The sequence below is a fragment of the Ictidomys tridecemlineatus genome, chromosome 4, assembly GCF_052094955.1.
Source record: "Ictidomys tridecemlineatus isolate mIctTri1 chromosome 4, mIctTri1.hap1, whole genome shotgun sequence".
Taxonomy (NCBI): Eukaryota; Metazoa; Chordata; class Mammalia; order Rodentia; family Sciuridae; genus Ictidomys; species Ictidomys tridecemlineatus.
This window is the reverse complement of record NC_135480.1, coordinates 195,359,638-195,378,055: the sequence shown is the minus strand read 5'-3', so window position 1 is coordinate 195,378,055 and position 18,418 is coordinate 195,359,638. Positions and strand designations below refer to the sequence as shown.

At 42.1% G+C, this 18,418-nt stretch overlaps 1 protein-coding gene across 2 annotated transcripts in view; it reads left to right on the top strand.

Moving 5' to 3' along the window:
* The window catches only part of Brinp1 (BMP/retinoic acid inducible neural specific 1), a 173,034-nt gene that overhangs the window by 141,008 nt on the left and 13,608 nt on the right, over window positions 1-18,418 (top strand). For both annotated transcript variants that reach the window (XM_021723473.3, XM_078048080.1), the window contains 2 exons: window positions 1,195-1,431; window positions 6,254-6,476. In XM_021723473.3, coding sequence (XP_021579148.1) covers window positions 1,195-1,431; window positions 6,254-6,476 — 460 coding nt within the window. The remainder of the gene's footprint in view (window positions 1-1,194; window positions 1,432-6,253; window positions 6,477-18,418) is intronic.

Here is an 18,418-nt window from a genome sequence, read left to right as displayed (position 1 = left end):
AGGCAATCAATGCACTCTGCTGACATTTCAAGGTACCAGAGTTCTGCCCGTGTCCAGATAAATCCTTCTCCGTCACTGGCTCTCAGGAGTAAGACTTTGATTATTCAAATACAGTGAAAAGATCATGCCATGCGGTTTAGAGTACTCATCCTAAAACCATGGGCTAGCTATAAAGGTCCTCAGTATGTTTAGTTTTAGAGCAAAGAAGAGACAACTAGTTATCTCTGATGTCCTTCTAAGTGGTATTTTAGATTTTATGATACATAGTGGTATTAAATTTCATGGTTCTAATTATATCCCTCTTTCTCTTGAAGTCTATCAGCACATACCTGTGACCCACCAGATGAACCCCAAATTCCTCGGTCCATACTAAAGCCCTTTGCAGTCTAGCCTCTTTACAACCTGTTTTCCTGCAGCACTGTACCCGCTTCCATCCAAGCTCATTTGTTTATCCAGAGCTCCCAGACTCATTTGTTAATGTTTTGCTCTTTCTGTTCCACTTTTACACTTTTTACAGTGTCTTTCCTGTTCTTATAACGTGGTGGTGATCTCTCGCTTATTTTCAGTTCTGTCCCCTGTACAGGTTGCCTTGCTATCTAGGCCACATTATTTGCAGTCCAGGCTGTCCAGTGCCTCCCATGGCCATCTCCGCTCTGTGCCTACAAAGCTGTTAGGATGATGTGTGTCCACTGTCTATCCTACTGATTATATTGAAAACTCCTCTAGGGCAAAGATTGTGTTCTTTTTCTTTTTTTCTTTTTCTTTTTTAATCTCCCAGCTCAGAACTTGTTCTTCATAAATAGGGTTCATAAATATTTTAAGAAAGGGACAGAAAATAAATGAAGGAAATAAAGAAAGATAAACAATAGTATTCTGCTTTCAATAAAGATTTTCTCCACGAATGGAAAAGGTACATATCAGATCTGCCCTAGACTCAGGACTAATATCACGTTGTGGAGTGTGCATTTCAGAGATGGCCAAGGTCGTGACCTGAGAAGCTGAAGTAGAAGTGAAGGAACTGCAGGCCTGGCTGGTTATGCCCTGTCTGGACCCACAGAGGCCCAGAAATAGTCTGGTTTTAATACACAGGGAGAAATCTAGCGGCTTTGGATTCCTGTGTATCACCTTTGGAAACTGTTAATGAAACACCTTTTTTTAACCTTTCTGTTTCCCCCTCTTGCTGTTCTCACACAGGTCTTCAGATAATCTTCCCTCAGTATCTGCAAGAGAAGTTTGTCCAGTCGGCCTTGAGCTACATCATGTGCAATGGCGAGGGCGAGTACGTGTGCCAGAGCAGCCAGTGCCGATGCCAGTGTGCCGAGGAGTTCCCGCAGTGCAACTGCCCGGTCACCGACATCCAGATCCTGGAGTACACGCTGGCCAACATGGCCAAGTCATGGGCTGAAGCATACAAGGACCTGGAGAATTCAGGTAGAGAGCCTCAGATAGCCTACAGCACGAGGGGGCCTTTGCAAAGCCCGGAGGAGGGCCTCATCTAATTGCAATTAGGTCTACCGTGAGGGGAAAACTCAGTGGCCCAGACTCTGCCAGTTTAGAGGGTCCAGAGCCAGGCATAGCAGCTGACGTGGAGTGGGAACTCAGTAAATCTCCATTGGATGAAATAATGAATAGCATAATCCAGTTTGTGGTCACATGATATATGGTCTCTGTTGTCCTCAGAAGACAAAGTAAGAGCACTTCTCAAACCCCGAGAGAGTGGAGAGTCAAAGGCATATTGATTCTTGGTCTGTGTGTGTGTGTGTGTGTGTGTGTGTGTGTGTGTGTGTGTGTGTAAATAAACACACATACATATGTATGCAAGTATATGTATATGCATGTGTATCGATATGTGCATATATATGTCTGAATATATATATATATATATATACATATATATATATATTCAAAGCACTCACAGATTGTCAAGACTGTCAATCACTTCTCTTTTACAGTAATTTAGCTATTTCCTGATTTTTGTGGTTCAGAAAAATGAGTCACAGTGGAGGAACATCAGTTACCCAAGGTCATAAAGTGGGTTAAAATCTAAAGCTGGCTCTGCCTCTGTGGAGCTTTGAGTTTTGTGAGAAAGTCAGGCGTTAATGACACAAGCATACAAATGATCGTGACATTTCAAATGTCCGTGCTTAAAGAAGGAGGAGCTGCTGTGAGCAAATGGTGTTGAGTGGGGAGTTCATGTGATCAGTGAAGTTAGGAAAGGCCATGTTGAGGAAGAGCAGAAGTCTAAGTATCCGACTGTGGTGCAGAGATCTGAGGGAGTGTGCAGGTAGATCAGGGGGATGTAAGATGTGACCTATACTTTGGAGGAGGAGATGGTACCAGAAATAAGACAGGAAATGTGCAGAGATTCTCAGATAGTTAGAAGGGGCAATGAGCAGGGTTTGATGTTGTATTGGATATTACAGTTGAAGAGAAGAGGTACTGAGATGATGTTCAGGAGCCTTGTTTAAATATGCACATGTTAGTTAAGTTGATGGATGTTGGTACCCCTCACTGAGCTAGAACACCTTGGGAGGTTTGGAAGGAAGACAGCAAGATCAGTTTTAGACACGATAAGCTTGAGAATCCTTGACATTTCCAGGAAGAGATGCCAAGTAGGTAGTGAGCACATAATAGGGCTCAAACATTTGGTGAGTGAATGGACTGTGTATAGGGTGTTAATGCTTCTAACATCACAAATTTTAAATCTGTTAAAAACAGCTGTGTTAAAGCCAGTAGTGGTATTTCCATCTTATAGAGCAGGGAGGACATGAAGACTCAAATCTTCCCCAAGGTTACACAGTTAGTAACTGACAGCCTTGGTAATGGAATCCCTGATTCCAAATCCAGTGCTCACAGCAGCTTTTGCAACTTATTAATTCTGCTTTACCCCCCAGGCCTTAGTTCCCTCATCTGATAAATGAGAGGACATGTTTGTATTTTTAATATTTGAATTTATGTAAGTCTTTAGCCAAAAAAAAAATCCCTTTGACCAAACAAAATCTTACCTTGGAGCCACTGTGTACCACAGATAAAAAGCAGAGGTTTACGGAGCAGAGTTTGATAATGACTGGTTTCTGTGAACCCCGAGCCCCCATCCAGCACTGGGAGCACAGGAGGCACCAGGGATTCTGCTTTCACAGGGTCATGCAGCTCGAAAGGAACTGTGGAGGCCTATGAACCTGCACCCATTAGTCTATTTAAAATCCGAGGAATCCATAAAAGAGGTTCATGATGAAAATGTATTATGATGATTATTTGGACTAAAATGAAAAAAAAGCATTTGATAAAATGCTTTTACAAAGAAATTTTACTGATTGCTAAAAAGCAGTCGGGAACTTTAATTCCCAAAGGAACAGAAACCACTTCGAGTGGATTAGAACCAGAGTTGTGATGCTGCAGGATAAGAAGATGATTCATGTTACACATTCCCTCCAGATACCCGCTCCTTATCCATGGGACATGGATTTGCCCATTAAGATAGATCCATCCTTCTTCCCGTCTGTGACTTGTGCTGGGATGTATTCCTTTTGCTCATTTTCAGCCTTTACTCTAATGCCTCAGCCTCCAGTAACTTGGGGGGTAGTCAACAGGACCTATTTTCTATAAAGTGATGTCTGTACTTCTTTCCTTTGGAGAGTCTTGTATCCTTTTAGACAAGAAACTTTAAATACAAAACTTTTAAATTCTATTTTCTTATCGAATTTGAGTTCATTGAAAGGGCTGTTACCCCATTAACAGAACTCTAAGATGAGCTATATGTCATTCACGGGAGTCAGGCTGGCCAAGAGAGCATAGGTCATTAGGGGCAGTCTCCTGTCTTCAGTCAGCTCAAATCAATCAATCAATCAGTGCAGAGCTCTAAGTTATCGTGTTAGTTAGTCAGCTTTCCATTTATTGTGACAGTATACCTGAGATAATCAACTTAAAGGAGAAAAGGTTTATATTTGACTCACAAATTTAGAGGCTTCTTTCCATCTTTACTTCACCCTGTTGGTTTGGGACCAAGTACATCTTGGTGGGAATGCGTGGCGGAAGAGTTGACTCTTCATCTCATGGTGGTGGAAAGCAAAAATAAAGAAAGATTCCCCAATCACCTAACTTCCTCCCAATAAGCCCCCCTCCTTATGGTTTCAACACCTCCCAATAATGCCAGGCTGAGGACCAAGCCTCTAACACAAACCAGGCTCTCATCAATCTTATGCTGCCCTTTACTGAGATATTATGGTATATCTGTAATTATTTAGGCAGATGTGATCCTATGTCACTCTATCAGCATTTGAATTAGATACCATTGTACCCATTTGACAGATGGGGAAACAGGGCTTGAGAGAATAACTGTTCATAGTTGAAACATGATTTGAACTCTTGCATATCAACTCTCTGTAACAGGATGCTAGAGGTTTTCTGGGGATCATATATTTTGGTTTTCAGCACTTACTCTTAATTTTTTCTCTTAGTATACTGAGCCTCAGAACTGCCCTCTTTGAGTGTGGAGAGTAAGTGTAATATACAAAGTCCAAAACTATGATTTGGAGCCTCGCTAGGGTTTGGATTCTACTGTCTATTCACAGCTGGTCCTTGAGCAAATTAGCCAACTTCATTGTGCCCTAATCCTACAAAATAGGGGCACCAAACTACCTACTTCACGGTCTGATATAAAAATCAGTTCTGTTAGTGCTCAGGATTGTGTCTGTTGCCTATTGAAAGCAATGCAAGCATTTTTAAAAATAAAATCAGTGCCTAAGATGCCTGGAGATTTCTTGTATGTTTTTAAAATATGAGGTAAAAGTTTTAGGTTGTAAATAGATATGTTTACAAAAAACACTGTCCTTTTCTCCTGAAAAATGATTACTCCTTCAATTATTTAATTTCCCCAGTGGTTGGAGATGGATGGTGGGCCTGGTGAAGCAGGGAAATTTTAAACTTTTGAAAGCAAGATTTTGGGGTTTGGACCTGGCTCTTGTGGCTAATCAGCTGGGTTATCTTCAGAAAAGCATTTCCCCACCATGAGCTTCAGTTTCCCAATCCTAGATGGAGAGCAAGAAAAACAAACTGCATCATTTCTAATACCATGTCAAGTTGTAGCCAATAATGATGTTTTTGAAGCTCAACGTCACAAACTGAGATGGAAACTTTCACCATGGAGAGCCAAGGGTTTGACATCCTCCCTTCCCCTCCCCTCCCCTCCCCTCCCCTTCCCTCCCCTCCCCTTCCCTCCCCTCCCCTTCTCTCCCCTCCCCTTCCCTCCTCCTCCTCCTCCTCCTCCTCCTCCTCTTCTTCTTCTTCTTCTTCCTCTCTCTCTCTCTCTCTCTCTCTCTCTCTCTCTCTCTCTCTCTCTCTCTCGTTGTTATTGTAACAAGGATTTAATCCTGGGTCCCTTAACCACTGAACCATATTCCCATCCTTTTTTATTTTTTATTTTGAGTCACTGTCTTGTTAAGTTGCTGAGGCTGGCTTTGAACTTGCAATCCTCCTGCCTCAGTCTATGGAGCACCAGGATTACAGGCGTGGGCCACTACCACCAGTTGTCACCATCTCTTAAACTGGGGTTTCCCAAAGCCTGAGATGATCAATACAACTGTATATGACACTTGGGTACCTGAATGGGGAGGATCATCCATTTCAGGTCTCTGTCAAACCTTCAGATTACATCAAAAGAGAAAGTTTCCGTTTGGTGCTAATATGCCTTTAACACCTTTCTAACACGTGCTAATTTTCTCTGTTTCAAAGTGAAAAAAGGCATGAGGGTTTGATCACTTAGCAGGCAACAGTGTCTGACTAGAGTTTATTCATACTGTTTTCTTCAAATTTATTTTTATAGCTACCATTCTGCTGTAGGCATGCAATAGTGATTTTCAACGTAGAATTGCATTAAGAAAGTGTTGCTTCAATTTTTAATTTTTAAGTTAAATTTTAATTTTTAAATTTTTAACTATGGTGATTTGATTCAAAGAAAAGGCTGCACATAAGTGCAAATGAGATGTGAATATTTTCCTAAAGTTGGCGTTCCATTGCAGAAGTCTGGGAAACCCTGTCTTAAACAAGGATGCTGTGTGAGGATGCATGTCATTAAAAACGCACAGCGGCTTTTGCCTGCCTCACAGGAGAGCAGGGTTGTGCAGTGCTCCGTGGGCCTTGGACAAGTTGGTTTTATTTGCAAGCCTTCTGTATTAAGAGGCAGGGCTAAGTGTGAGAGCTTCTGATGGGTGCTGTCATGCTTAGCCTTTCTCTCTTGACCTTTGTCTCCTGCTAGATGAATTTAAGTCATTTATGAAGCGTCTCCCCAGCAACCACTTCCTGACCATCGGTAGTATCCACCAGCACTGGGGCAACGACTGGGACCTGCAGAACCGCTACAAGCTCCTGCAGAGTGCCACGGAGGCTCAGAGGCAAAAGATCCAGCGCACTGCCCGCAAGCTCTTCGGTCTCAGTGTACGCTGCCGCCACAACCCCAACCACCAGCTGCCTAGAGAGAGGTATGTGCTGCCACCACCTAGGCTCTGCAGGCACCAGTCAGTCACCTGGTGTTTCTTAGATCATGTCCACTTATTACAGAGGGAAATGCAATGGAGATGGTGCATCTGGGGTGGTAAGCAAGGCCCCGTACTGTTCAGATCAGCAATGCCTTGTGACTGCCTCTGGCTTCTCACCTACTGGCTCTGGCCACATTGGATTTCACCTGGGTTCCTGAACATACAATGGACTCTCTGTATCAACAGGTTCTGCATCCACAAATTCTACTAAACCTGAATTGAAAATATTTGGGGGGGCGGGAATTGCATCTATACCACTGAGCAATGTTAAGACTTCCGCTCTTGTCATTAGTCCCTAAACAATACAGTACCATGGCGATTTACATAGCATTTACATTGTATTATGAATTACAAGTAATCCAGAGATGACTGAAAGTATGCAGGAAGATATGCACAGGTTATATGCAAACATCACTCCCTTTTACATAAGGCATTTGAGCATCCACAGATTTTGCTATCCATGGCAGTCCTAGAATCAGTCCCCCAGAGCTTCCAAAGGAAATTGCACCATGAGCTTCCAGCCTTGGGTTTCTTTCTGATCTGTCTGACTGAGGAAGAGAAGTAACACTAGCCCTAACAGCTATGTGGCCTTCTTCTGGTGGCTTAAAATGTAGTATCTACTTAACTTTAAAATTACTTGGCAAAGTAGACTTTAACATCCCCATCTTAATGGTAAATGTATTGGGTTAGCTGATGACTCAGTCAACTCAATTTTTGAGGGCTTTTGACCAGAGCCTGGAGTGAAATGAGATGGATGGGGCACTTATAGCCAATCATTTAAGAAGGCCCTCACTGGCCAGGTCCCTGAGTGGGCCCTCACCTGACAGCATGTGCCTCCTTAAGAGTCTCACTGCCCCACTTGACTCTCAGAGGCCCAGCCTGCCCTGAATGGACCTGCTGTTCTGATGGATGGTGGGAAATAGAGATGGACAGGGTGCCACCGAGTCAGGGCTTCCTGTCCTCTCAGGCACAAACAGGAAAGGAACCAAGATGAAAATCTGGGTCCTTCAGACCATTCTTCTAGGGAATTTTTGGCTTGCTGCTGGGAATTGTTTGTAGTGGTGACTCCAGGGTTTCTATGAGGACATTGCAGGACAGCAAGTAGTTAGGGTTGGCGGTTTACCACCCTAATTCATCTGGAACAGCTCTGCTTCTGTTCATTTCAGAGCTGAGAGTTTTGCTTTCAATTTATTTTAAAAAGAAATCCACTGGTTAAAAGAAATGAGCCAAGTCAAACTCACTTTTCAGGCTCTGGTAGCCATAATTGTCTGTGTGTGTGTGTGTGTGTGTGTGTGTGTGTGTGTGTGTGTGAGAGAGAGAGAGAGAGAGAGAGAGAGAGAGAGAGAGAGAGAGTGTGTGTGTGTGTGTGTGTGTGTGTGTGTGTGTGTGTGTGTGTTATAAATTTGATTCCCTCTTGTACAGTCCAGGAAACTGAAGTTCAAAACTAGAAGAGAATAAATAATTGTTCCAAAGCTACAGTGTAAATCGGTGGCTCTCAAATAAGAGTGATTTTGTCCCCTGGGGACATTTGGACATGCTTGAAGACATGCTTGATTTCTATAACAGGGAGTGGGTGCAGTTGTACAGGGAGTTGATGATGAGTTTAGTAAACCTCATGTGAAGGGAAGAGACAGGATGCCACCTACATCTTATCCCCACTCAGGATTTAACCCCTCCTGGGTTATCCTGGCACTCAGGATTTAACCCCTCCTGGGTTCTTTTAGGTAGACCCTCCAACCTAACCATCCTGTCCATGCACCTAGTTTCTTTCATCCCCCATGAAGTCTTTTACAATTGCATCAGACCATACAGAAGGCTTCTTCTTCTAAGCTCCCATTTACGTAAAACCACTTTTCTTGGTGTATTTCTCTCTCTTTTTCCCTTTTTGAAATGGACTCTCTATGCCCTTGAATGAACTCATTTCTGATTTCTTCAATCCATCCAACTCTGAGCCCATTGGCTTTGTACTTCATTTGCAGTAATTATTTTGTGAATCAAGTAGATTTTGTCTGCCAGTCTCTTACTTGTTAGAGTGCTGCTGGACCTGGGACCTGGGACTAACACTTGCAAAATGGCTTCCTTGTCACATGCAGTAGATGCTGCTACTGCCACCACGAATGTTTCTGAAGCAGCCTTCTCTTAGATCCATCAGTCATCTGCCACATGACCAGCATGAGGCACTGTGGGGACCCAGAAATGAACATGGCGGGGTGTGTGAAGGGTTCTGTTGGTCATCAGGAGAACGTCCCTCTATGTTTCAGTTCATATGAGCTAACATAACTCTACAGCATAGACTGGGTGGCTTAAAGAGCAGAAATTTCTTATCACAATTTTGACAGCCAGAAATCTGAGAGCAAGGTATCGGCAAGTTGATTTCTTCTGAGGCCTTTCTCTTTGGCTTGCGGATGTCAGTCTTCTTCCTGGGTTGTCATGGTCTTCCCGCTGAATACATCTGGGTCCTAATCTCCCTAAAAGGACACTAGTCATATTGGATTAGGACTCAACCCTTTTAACTTCATTTACTACTTTAAAAACTCTGTCTCCAAATGTGGTCATGTTTTGAATTACTGGGAGTTCAACATTGGAACTGGGGAGGGGTGGTAATTCAGTCCATAACACCCTAAAGGGTAGATTGGGGTTGAATCCTTAGGTCAAGAAACTGTGCATCCTAAGGACTGATCATGCTGGATGCAAATCTTGTAGAGGAGAGTCATATTGAGCTATTACAGGCTTCAAACAGGTGCTTCTGTCTTTTGTTAATTGTTCTCTCAGAGAAGGGAATGCAGGGTCTAAGTCCAAAGGCACTGAGCAGGCACTTATGTTAGTGAAAAAGAAGAATCTCCAGAGCTTGGCATCACTGAGCATGCCAGCTATGGAGAAGACTCAGGAAGATTCCTGAAGGAGAGTACCTGGACAGCATTAGAGGGGACAGAATGGGGTACCAGGAAAAGCACCCAGGCAGAATCATGGAGCCCCATTTTGAGATTATGCTCTACCATTAGTAAGCTGTGTGACCCTTGACAAGTCACTTTGCTCTTCTGAGCAAGGTGCCCACTTTTGTGAATAAAAAAAAAAGTTGTGAATAGCTAGAAATGTACTGTGACCTCTGGGAACTTTAAAGAAAGAACTCTCTCAGTGATGCCCTCATTCTCCTAAGAGGAGACAGCGTGTCCCAGTCCTCACATCCTCCCTGCATTCACCTGGAAAGTAGGCCTAGAATGCCACCACAGGAAAGTCACTCAATTATATTCACTTAAAGAGCATTTAATGTTGCTGCTACGGGAGGGGGAACACATGGAAACTGGGCTCTGAAGGCTTCCCAGGACAGCTGAGCTTCCTTGGCCTGGCTGTGGGCTGCTTCCTGACATCTGAATCTGAGGCTCTAATGAGCATTTCTCACACGACAGGGCACCTGTCTGCCATGGAGCAGTGTCAGACAGAGGTGCTAACACTGGGAACCTTGGACCACCTCTAGCTGAGCGAGTTTGTATTTGCAAATGAACTGATTGCTCAGCTCCAATTTGTCTGCTTGTTGAACTCTGTAGGAGACAGAGTGCTCTGAGCAGGTGCCATTACTGCAACAGGTGCCAAGGAGATTTTTACTTGTCTCACAGAGGGGTGGCATTTGCAGCAGGATGGGAGAAGGAAGGAGTGGAGGGCATGAGCTGCACATTGATGGGTAGAAATCCTGCCTGCATCCTGTCACTTACCAGCCATAGGGCTTTATGTAAGTGCCTGTACCTCATTTGCTAAACCGGATAATGACTTGCCTTCAGGTTTAGCATGAGGATTAAGATTTTAAAAATTAAAGATCCTAGTAAAGTACCTGACACAGTGAAAAGGGAAGAAGAAAGAGAGAGAAAGGAAAAGGGAAAGGTGAATTTTAGTATATATGTTCTAAATGCCAAGCATTTTACATGAATTAAACAAGTCCTTTCTCTTCCTGTAGACGATAGCCTTATTAATGAGGTGCTTTTGCTATTTTTTCCACCATATATGGTTGGCCAAAAGCCTAGCCCAGGTGGAATATCTGAATGCTGAGAGATGTAATTCATTGCAGCGGCTGGGGCTGGGGAGTTCTTTTTTTTTTTTTTTTTCTTTTTCTTTTCCTTTTTGAGATTAAGTACTTTAGGAGAAACTGAGTACATTGGATATGGAGATGACTATACCAGATAGAGGGCAACTAAGATAAATAATACTATCACAAACCAATGCTAATAGCAACTGTCTTTACAGGTAATCGAGCTGGCTGGGTGTAAAGATTTTGGAGTGGGACGGGCAGATTTCATAGCCCAGCTCTGACACCTTACATGGTTATTCTGGGAGAAGTCACTAACATCTTTGAGTCCCCATTTCCTCATCTGTAAAATGGGGCTGATAATCATGCCCATGTCATAGGGTTGTATTGAGGATTAAATATCCACACCAATATCAAGTGCCACCAATGGTGGGTGCCACGTGGAAACACTCAGTACATGATAGCTACTCCTCACTGTTTCTTATCCACACACTGACATTTGCATATAAATTTCTGATCACAGGGACTGACGGTTAAGGATCATGGCATATATGTTTTTTTTTCATCTGATCCTCACTCTATCACCATGAACTAGATGCTCTTGGACCCATTTTATAGAAGAAGGAACTGATAGGCAGAGATGGAATTAGCTTATCCAGGGTCACACGGGATCAGACTGATCTTACTGATTTTGCCAGTGGGCTTCTTGTCAAGATCCCTGTGCAGAGAAGCAAGAGCTCCTGTTTTCTAAACAGTGTGCAGCTGCAAAGAGAGGTTCTGTGCTGTGATTGGGGCCTCTGGTGTGGCCAAAGGCAGGGCAAGCTCACCAAGGCTGGGCAGGTGTAGATGAGGATTGAAGGAGTGTGATGTGCTGAGATTCAGGAAACAGGTCTGGGATGAGCCTGACTCACCTGCAGTTGCAAAGCCTTGAATCACTTTCAATCCAAGCAGATTCCCAAGTGGACACATTTCCTGGAGGCCACAAGAATAGGCCTGGCTCGTTGCAGGCCAACTGAACACATAATTCCTGAGCATTTACTATGGGATAGGGTTTAGATGCACTGTGATAAGTGAGACTTCTCCCACCACAAGGCCCAGTGCTTGCTGAGATGAAAGTAGTAAAACTAATTCCAGACTAACCCTGCTGATGGGAGATTAAACACTCAACCAAATTTTTATGGGGTTCCTATCTTGTGTGAGATTTAACTTGAGGTTCTGGAGACACTGTGATGGACTTCTGTTATCTTACAGGGGAGGTGGCCCTCATGTCAGGGCACAGTACTATTGTTGGACATGTCAAGGGAAGGTGAGGACCCACAAGGAAGTTTCTGTGTATTGTCTCACCACCAGGAAATCCTTGAGTTGTGTAGAGTTAAAAAGAGAGAAAGAGAAGAGATAGACTTTGGGTTTTCTCACTGCCATCACTGGACACTGAGACTTTGTAGCCTTGTTTTTCTCAGTTGTATAATAGACATAGTCATTTCTGCCTACTGCCTCAGAGGGCCACTTTTGGGCTAACCATAGATGTGAGTAGCCTTGTGAAATCTAAGTGCTGTACAGAAGGGGACTATGCAAGCAAGGTGAACTTGAAACCACACCCATAGGGAGAAGAATGAGGATAAATTCAGGTCCAAGAGAACATTTAATAATTAACACTTCCAAAGCATTCACTGTGCACCAGGCACTATCCTGAGTTTCACTTCATCTAACCATTGGAACAATTCTGTGAGGTAGAACTGATTCATCCCACTTTATGAATGAGGAAATTAAAGCACAGAGATTTAAATGACTTGCTAAAGATTATGCATCAGGCAGGAGGTAGAAGTCAAACTTAGGAAGGATGAATTCCTGTTCCTTCTACCCTATTCTACCTGTCCTGGGGTTCGATGATCCAAGGTGTTCAGGTGGCCAGTACCAAGACTGAAAATTGCATCCTGATCTCAGAAATCACCTCTTATTACAAAAGGGAGAGGAAGGGAAGGAGGAAGGATAGAAGGATGGAGTGAAGAGGGGAAGAAGAAAAGAGGGAGGGATAAAAAGTAGAAAAGAAAGAAGGGAGAAAGGGAGAAAGATTAGAGGCACAAAATAATGTTGGGAAATGCTGAATTCCACTGGCTTTGGTGCAATTCCACAAATGTCTACTGACCACCTGGTCTCCCAGCCCTGAGCCAGTTGCTCAAAAGCATTTAAAGATGCAAGCCAACAGTGATTTTGCCCTCAAAACATCATTGTCTAGCCCCTGGATGTGTTGAAAAGGACATTGTTTGGGAAGCAAGGGACCTGAATTCAAGTCACCCCTGCAAGGGTGGCATATAGTTGATGGTGAACCATTGTTGCTCTCTTTTAAATAGAACAGCTCTTCAGCTGTTTTCTCTATGGGAATTCTGAATTAAAACTCATTTGGGAAAATAAAGTGTTTTTTTTTTCCCTAAAACAATTTGAAGACAATGGAGCTTAATTATCTCAGAGGTCCTTTCCAACGCTAGGAGAAATAACACTCACAGAGAAGGAGAGAATAATAGTTCAATTGAGAAATATTGGGAGAAGGTCAGTAATTGAAACTTTGAGCAGCGTTGCTTTCAGAAGATGCTAATTAGTCAATTTTAATGAGTTGCTTAGAGTTCAAACTAAGATCTTCTTTTGCCTGAAATTACAACAGCCTCTTAAGTAAGTCTCCCAGAATCTACTCTGATCACTTCCCAATTTATGTTCCAAGAGGGTCTCAGAATTATTACTGAACAAGCAAATCCAATCTTGTCCTGTCCTTGCTTTAAACTTTGTGGTGACTGCTCATTTGCTTTTAGTAGAAAAAAGCAGAATTTTAAGGTGACCTACAGATCTGCCGTTACCTGCCTACCTGCACCTCTTACATCATGTTTCACACCTGTTCTTGTCTGGTCATCTAGAGCCCCACACTGGGCTTTGTCTTCACCAAATGTATGCTGCCCGCACCCACCCCAAGGCCACTATGCAGGCTGCTCCTGGGATATGCTTTCCTCCTTCTATTACTTTCTCTTTCCCTTGAAGTAGTAGCTTCTACCCTTCCTTTAGATCTCACCTCCAATGTTCCTTTCTCAGTAACAGTTTCACTCCATTGAAGGGCTTTCTCAGGACCTTGTTCATATGCTTTCTTGGCATTCCAAGTTCCCAACTGCATTGCAAATCTCACTTTACCATTATACCTTTGTTTATCAGTGTCTGTCTCTCCCATGAGACATACCTCATAACTTCCCATCTCAGTACCCAGCACACAGAAAACTTTGTGTGAGGGATGGAGAAATAGATTATTTTGTACTGAGATTGTGTCCCCAAAGTCATGTTGAAAATGGAGTCTGTAAGCCTATTAATAATAAGCATATAAATAATCTGGGGATTTTTTTACGTATGTTGAATATGTTTAAATTGTCTTCTTCATTCACCAATGGAAAAAAACTAAGAACAAGGGAGTGAAATGACTTGTCCAAGTTCACTGGGGAATTTTTGAGAAGACCATGACTGAAATTCAGGTCATCAGACTAACAGTTCAGGCACTCGGTAAAATGGAAACCATAAATGGAGATTTCAGTTGATCCAGGTCCAAATCCCACTAGTATCTCTTGTGAATCCTGTTATGTTGGGAAATGTTCCTCATTGGGGAATAGAAAATTTTAAAACAGGATCAAAACAAACACTTCTTAGAGCTCATTCATTTCAGTAAATTGAAGCAAAATTCATACTAGGTTTGTTTAGTGTCGATGTGATTTGAAGCTTCTTTCTTGAATTCTACTGATTTTTTAAGAGATTATAGTATGGCGAGGCAAAGCAGATTCATGGAAGATTGACTCAATGGCAGTCAGTATAATTATTTGCCTTTTCCAATGACTCTTGGTCTTTGGTTTATTTTTACTTCTCAAATTCACACGGCCTTGACCTGTGGTCCAGGCTGCAGCCCAGCACAATGTAATTATGTATTGTCGAGATGGACATTTCTTGGAGGCATCAACTTCAGGCTCCAATCTTGGGGCCATAACTTCTGAACCCATGTGAGCTGTTAACATATTCCCCCATCCATCCAGTGCTTAACTGGTTTCTATACAAAAATTCTGGCTATCAGGATAATCATTATCACTAATCAGATGACCCTCCATCTCCACAATGGTTTCCATTCTTCTTTCTGAACTGTATACAGGTTGCCTCCGGATTGAATCTTCATATTTTCTTGTAGTGGGACAAAATGATGTGGCTACTTACACTTTACTGCACCCAAGTCAGTTTCGACTTATCAGACTGACTGTTCTGGCCTTGCTACTTATTAGGTGTAACTTCCACAAGCCTTTAAACCTACCAGAACACTCTGTTTCCGCATCTTCTTGGGCAGGACAAGAACAGCTACCCTATGGAGTTGGTGGTCTTAATCCAGCACAGAAGTAGGCTCTAGGGATTTGATGATGATACTGTTTCTGCTTCCAAAAAAAAAGTAGATGTTTTTGTTGTATGAGACAATGCATGATCTTACCAAAATTAAACAGTATATTAGAACTTCAGTAGAACTTTGATTCTTACAACTCTTAAGTCTGACAGGGCAGGTGTGTGACTACCAATTCCATGTCCATGTCAACCAAGCCCAGTATGAAGATATCTAAACTTCAGTTCCTAGTTGGTATGATGGAGTTGATGGGAGTACCTAACCTAGGAGAGTCAGTAATAGTACTTATATCACATATGCCTCCACATATGCCGCCTTTAGCACATAGTCAAAATTCAAAGAACAAGGCTTCTTCTCAGACAAACTTGGAGACCCAAAGTTTGTCAGTGAGTAGAAAAACTGAAATTGAAGGAGAGATATATATATCAGCCATACGTGCTACACATAAATAAAACATTTTGTTTTAACGTACATTGTATAAGTGTGAATTCCTTAGCGATATTTTGAAAGTAGAACTAAAAACTCTTTTGGAAGTGTTGGTGTATTCTCATTGCATTCTACCGACTTTCTTGTATCAACTTACACTCATAGTCATATAATATTTCCCACTTTGGCTTATACAAAGTAAAGCAACAGTTTGGACCCTTTAGAAACAATTTCAATATTTCTAGATTTTTATAATCTCTCCCAATCTTTCTCAGTTACTTTTATTTAAATTGATGACCATTTTTGTTAGTAACTGATCTTTATAGAATTTTCCAACAGAATTCAAATGAGTTTTCACCTAGAAGAGCAGCTCACACATCACTGATTTATTCTACTCTTAATTTCATGATATACTTATAGCAGATACTGTTACCGGGAAATGAAGTTCCACTGATCACTTCCACTAAAATCACCAGACAGAGGTTGGTAAAGAAAATAGGTTATTGAAAACCAGCCTTGAAGAAGACAGAGGAGACCTCTTTTGTCTCACCTCTTCATCTGCAGGAGACTCAGGAGCATGAGTGTCCTTTATAAGAGCAGACAGGGTATAGTGGGACAAAAGACAGGAGATACATATACACAGATTCAGCTGGACTGAGCCCCTCAGAAACACATCAAGGTCTCTGTTTCTCTGGGGTCTTCCTGAGGCAGGGGCCAGCCCCTACCCTCCATTCTCAGAAGAGGAAACTCTAGACACAAAAAAAATAGTTCTCGGATAGTTTTAAAATATGAATTTGTAAAAACAAAAGTTTCTTTTAATTTTAAAGGGACTCTGTTTCAATAAAACTGGCATAAACAGGTTCAGGAACAAAGAAAAATTTAGCAAGTTTGTCTGTAATTGGTGGGAACGGAAATGTGTGGGATCTAAAGAGCACACCAGCCAAGAGCACTCAGTGTGTCATGGGCAATGATGCCATATTTATCTGATGGAAGGGGGATTGTCAGTTTCCTGGCAATCAGTCACATAAAGGTCAGTTACAAGAGCTTGTCCTGCTGAAGACTGAAGCTCTTATTCTTGGTAACCTGTCCCTGTGAGTGAAGCAAATTGCTCCAGGTCATGCAGCAAGAAAAGAAAAAAGATAAAAATTGTGGACACATATTGACCATTTATTATGCACCAGATACAGTATTAAATGCCTTACATGAATTAACTCATTTAATTCCTACAATAATCCTATAAAATAGGTAGTATTATGCTTCCCATATTATAGGGTTTTGAGTAACAATAAAGATAAATCCTACAAGAGAAGGAAACGCATTCTAGTTATAGAGATTGGAGAATCTGCTCCCTCTTTGCCGGGATTACACAATTTATTCATCCTTTGAATTTCAGATTATCCCCTGGTATCTGCGGAATGCTTGGGCTGATATCATGAAACAGATGCTAATGCCCTACTGTGTGTCTTTACTGCATCTTGCATTTCATTTTTTCACCCAAACACTTTGCCAAATTTACAATGGTGTGTTCCATCCCAGACTTCTTTTACTTAGCCACAGTTTCTATAAGGGTGTAGACTCTGGTATTTGTTTTGAGCTGACCAGTGAGTGCATCCTGGTGACAGGTAACAGATCTGGCACATAAGGATGCAGCGTGAGCTGAACTGAAGTGAGGGAGCATTTGAGATGTCATTGAGCAATGGTGATGCTTTGACCTTGCAGGGAAGAGGATGGTTTTCTATTTAAGAAAACAATATATACTTATGAAGAATTGAACATGGGATTAATTCATCCAGAAATGGGAAACTAGAAGTCAGGGAGACTATCTGCATCACGATTAATTAAGTGCATGGGCTCTGGAACCAGTGTGGTGTTAGATCCTGATGAGTAGTGCGATTAGTGTCTTCATCTCTAAAATGAGGATAATGACCTTAAAATGAGAATGATGACAGTATCTTCTCCACACAGTCCTGGTGAAGATTGTCCAAGATATATATCTGACGTACCCCAGCATATTGTAAATGGTTAATAAACATTAGTGCTTCATGTCATTTGTTCTTACTGTTATGAGTAAATCCAGACTGGGGATGTTGGGATGAAATTACAGAGAGATTTAATACCTGGATGTCTTAATCTTAATGTTATCCCTTAAAGAGGGATTGAGCATCTAGATGACTTAATCTTTTCATCTAGATGATAGGAAGCCATTGGAAAGGAGAAATAGTAGGGATGCTTTGGTTTCCTAAGCATTCTCTGGAACAGCCATTTGAAAGATGAACTAGAGAATTGGTGGACTTTTTCCCCTGAATATAAGGGGTTCAGTGTTCCTCCCCTGTGTTGACATGAGCATCACCACTGATCAAGCTGCAGTGGAACCCCAATGACTGCCAGATGGCTGGTCCCCATGCCCAAAGCTTCTGATTCAGTGGGTGGGAGATGGGTCTTATGTCCAGGTGATACTGACATTGCTCATCTTGGGACCACACAAACATTAGATGTGCGCTCCCCTCACTACACAAATGTACTCTTACCTTAATGTATGTTTGGTAGAAACCAAATAAAACTGAATTCCCCTAAGTGAATCCTACAAGATGAGGGGAAGAGGAGAAACCAAGTGGTGCTTGTTGTTGAATAAGTTAAAATATTTTTTTTTCAAATAGTTTTCGTTGTAGATGGACGCACAATACCTTTTATTTAATTTATTCCTATGTGGTGCCCAGGATCAAACCCCGTGCCTCACACGTGCTAGGCACATGCTCTACCACTGAGCCACAACCCCAGCCTAAAGTTAAAATGTTTTATTAAAAAATAAATAAACTAGAGAAGGGGTCAAGTTTGCACATTTCCAAACTGACTTGGCCAGGAGTTCTTAAAATTTTCAAGGGATTATGTTCCTCAGAATACAGGCTTGTAAGCAAGTGATTGACACCAAGGGAAGAGGCAAGGATCCAGACTGTGTGGTGTCATGCACAACCGGCAATTTCCCTTCCTGTTGATATAGATCCCCGGTCCTCCAGACAGTCTTCTTCCAGTGGAGCT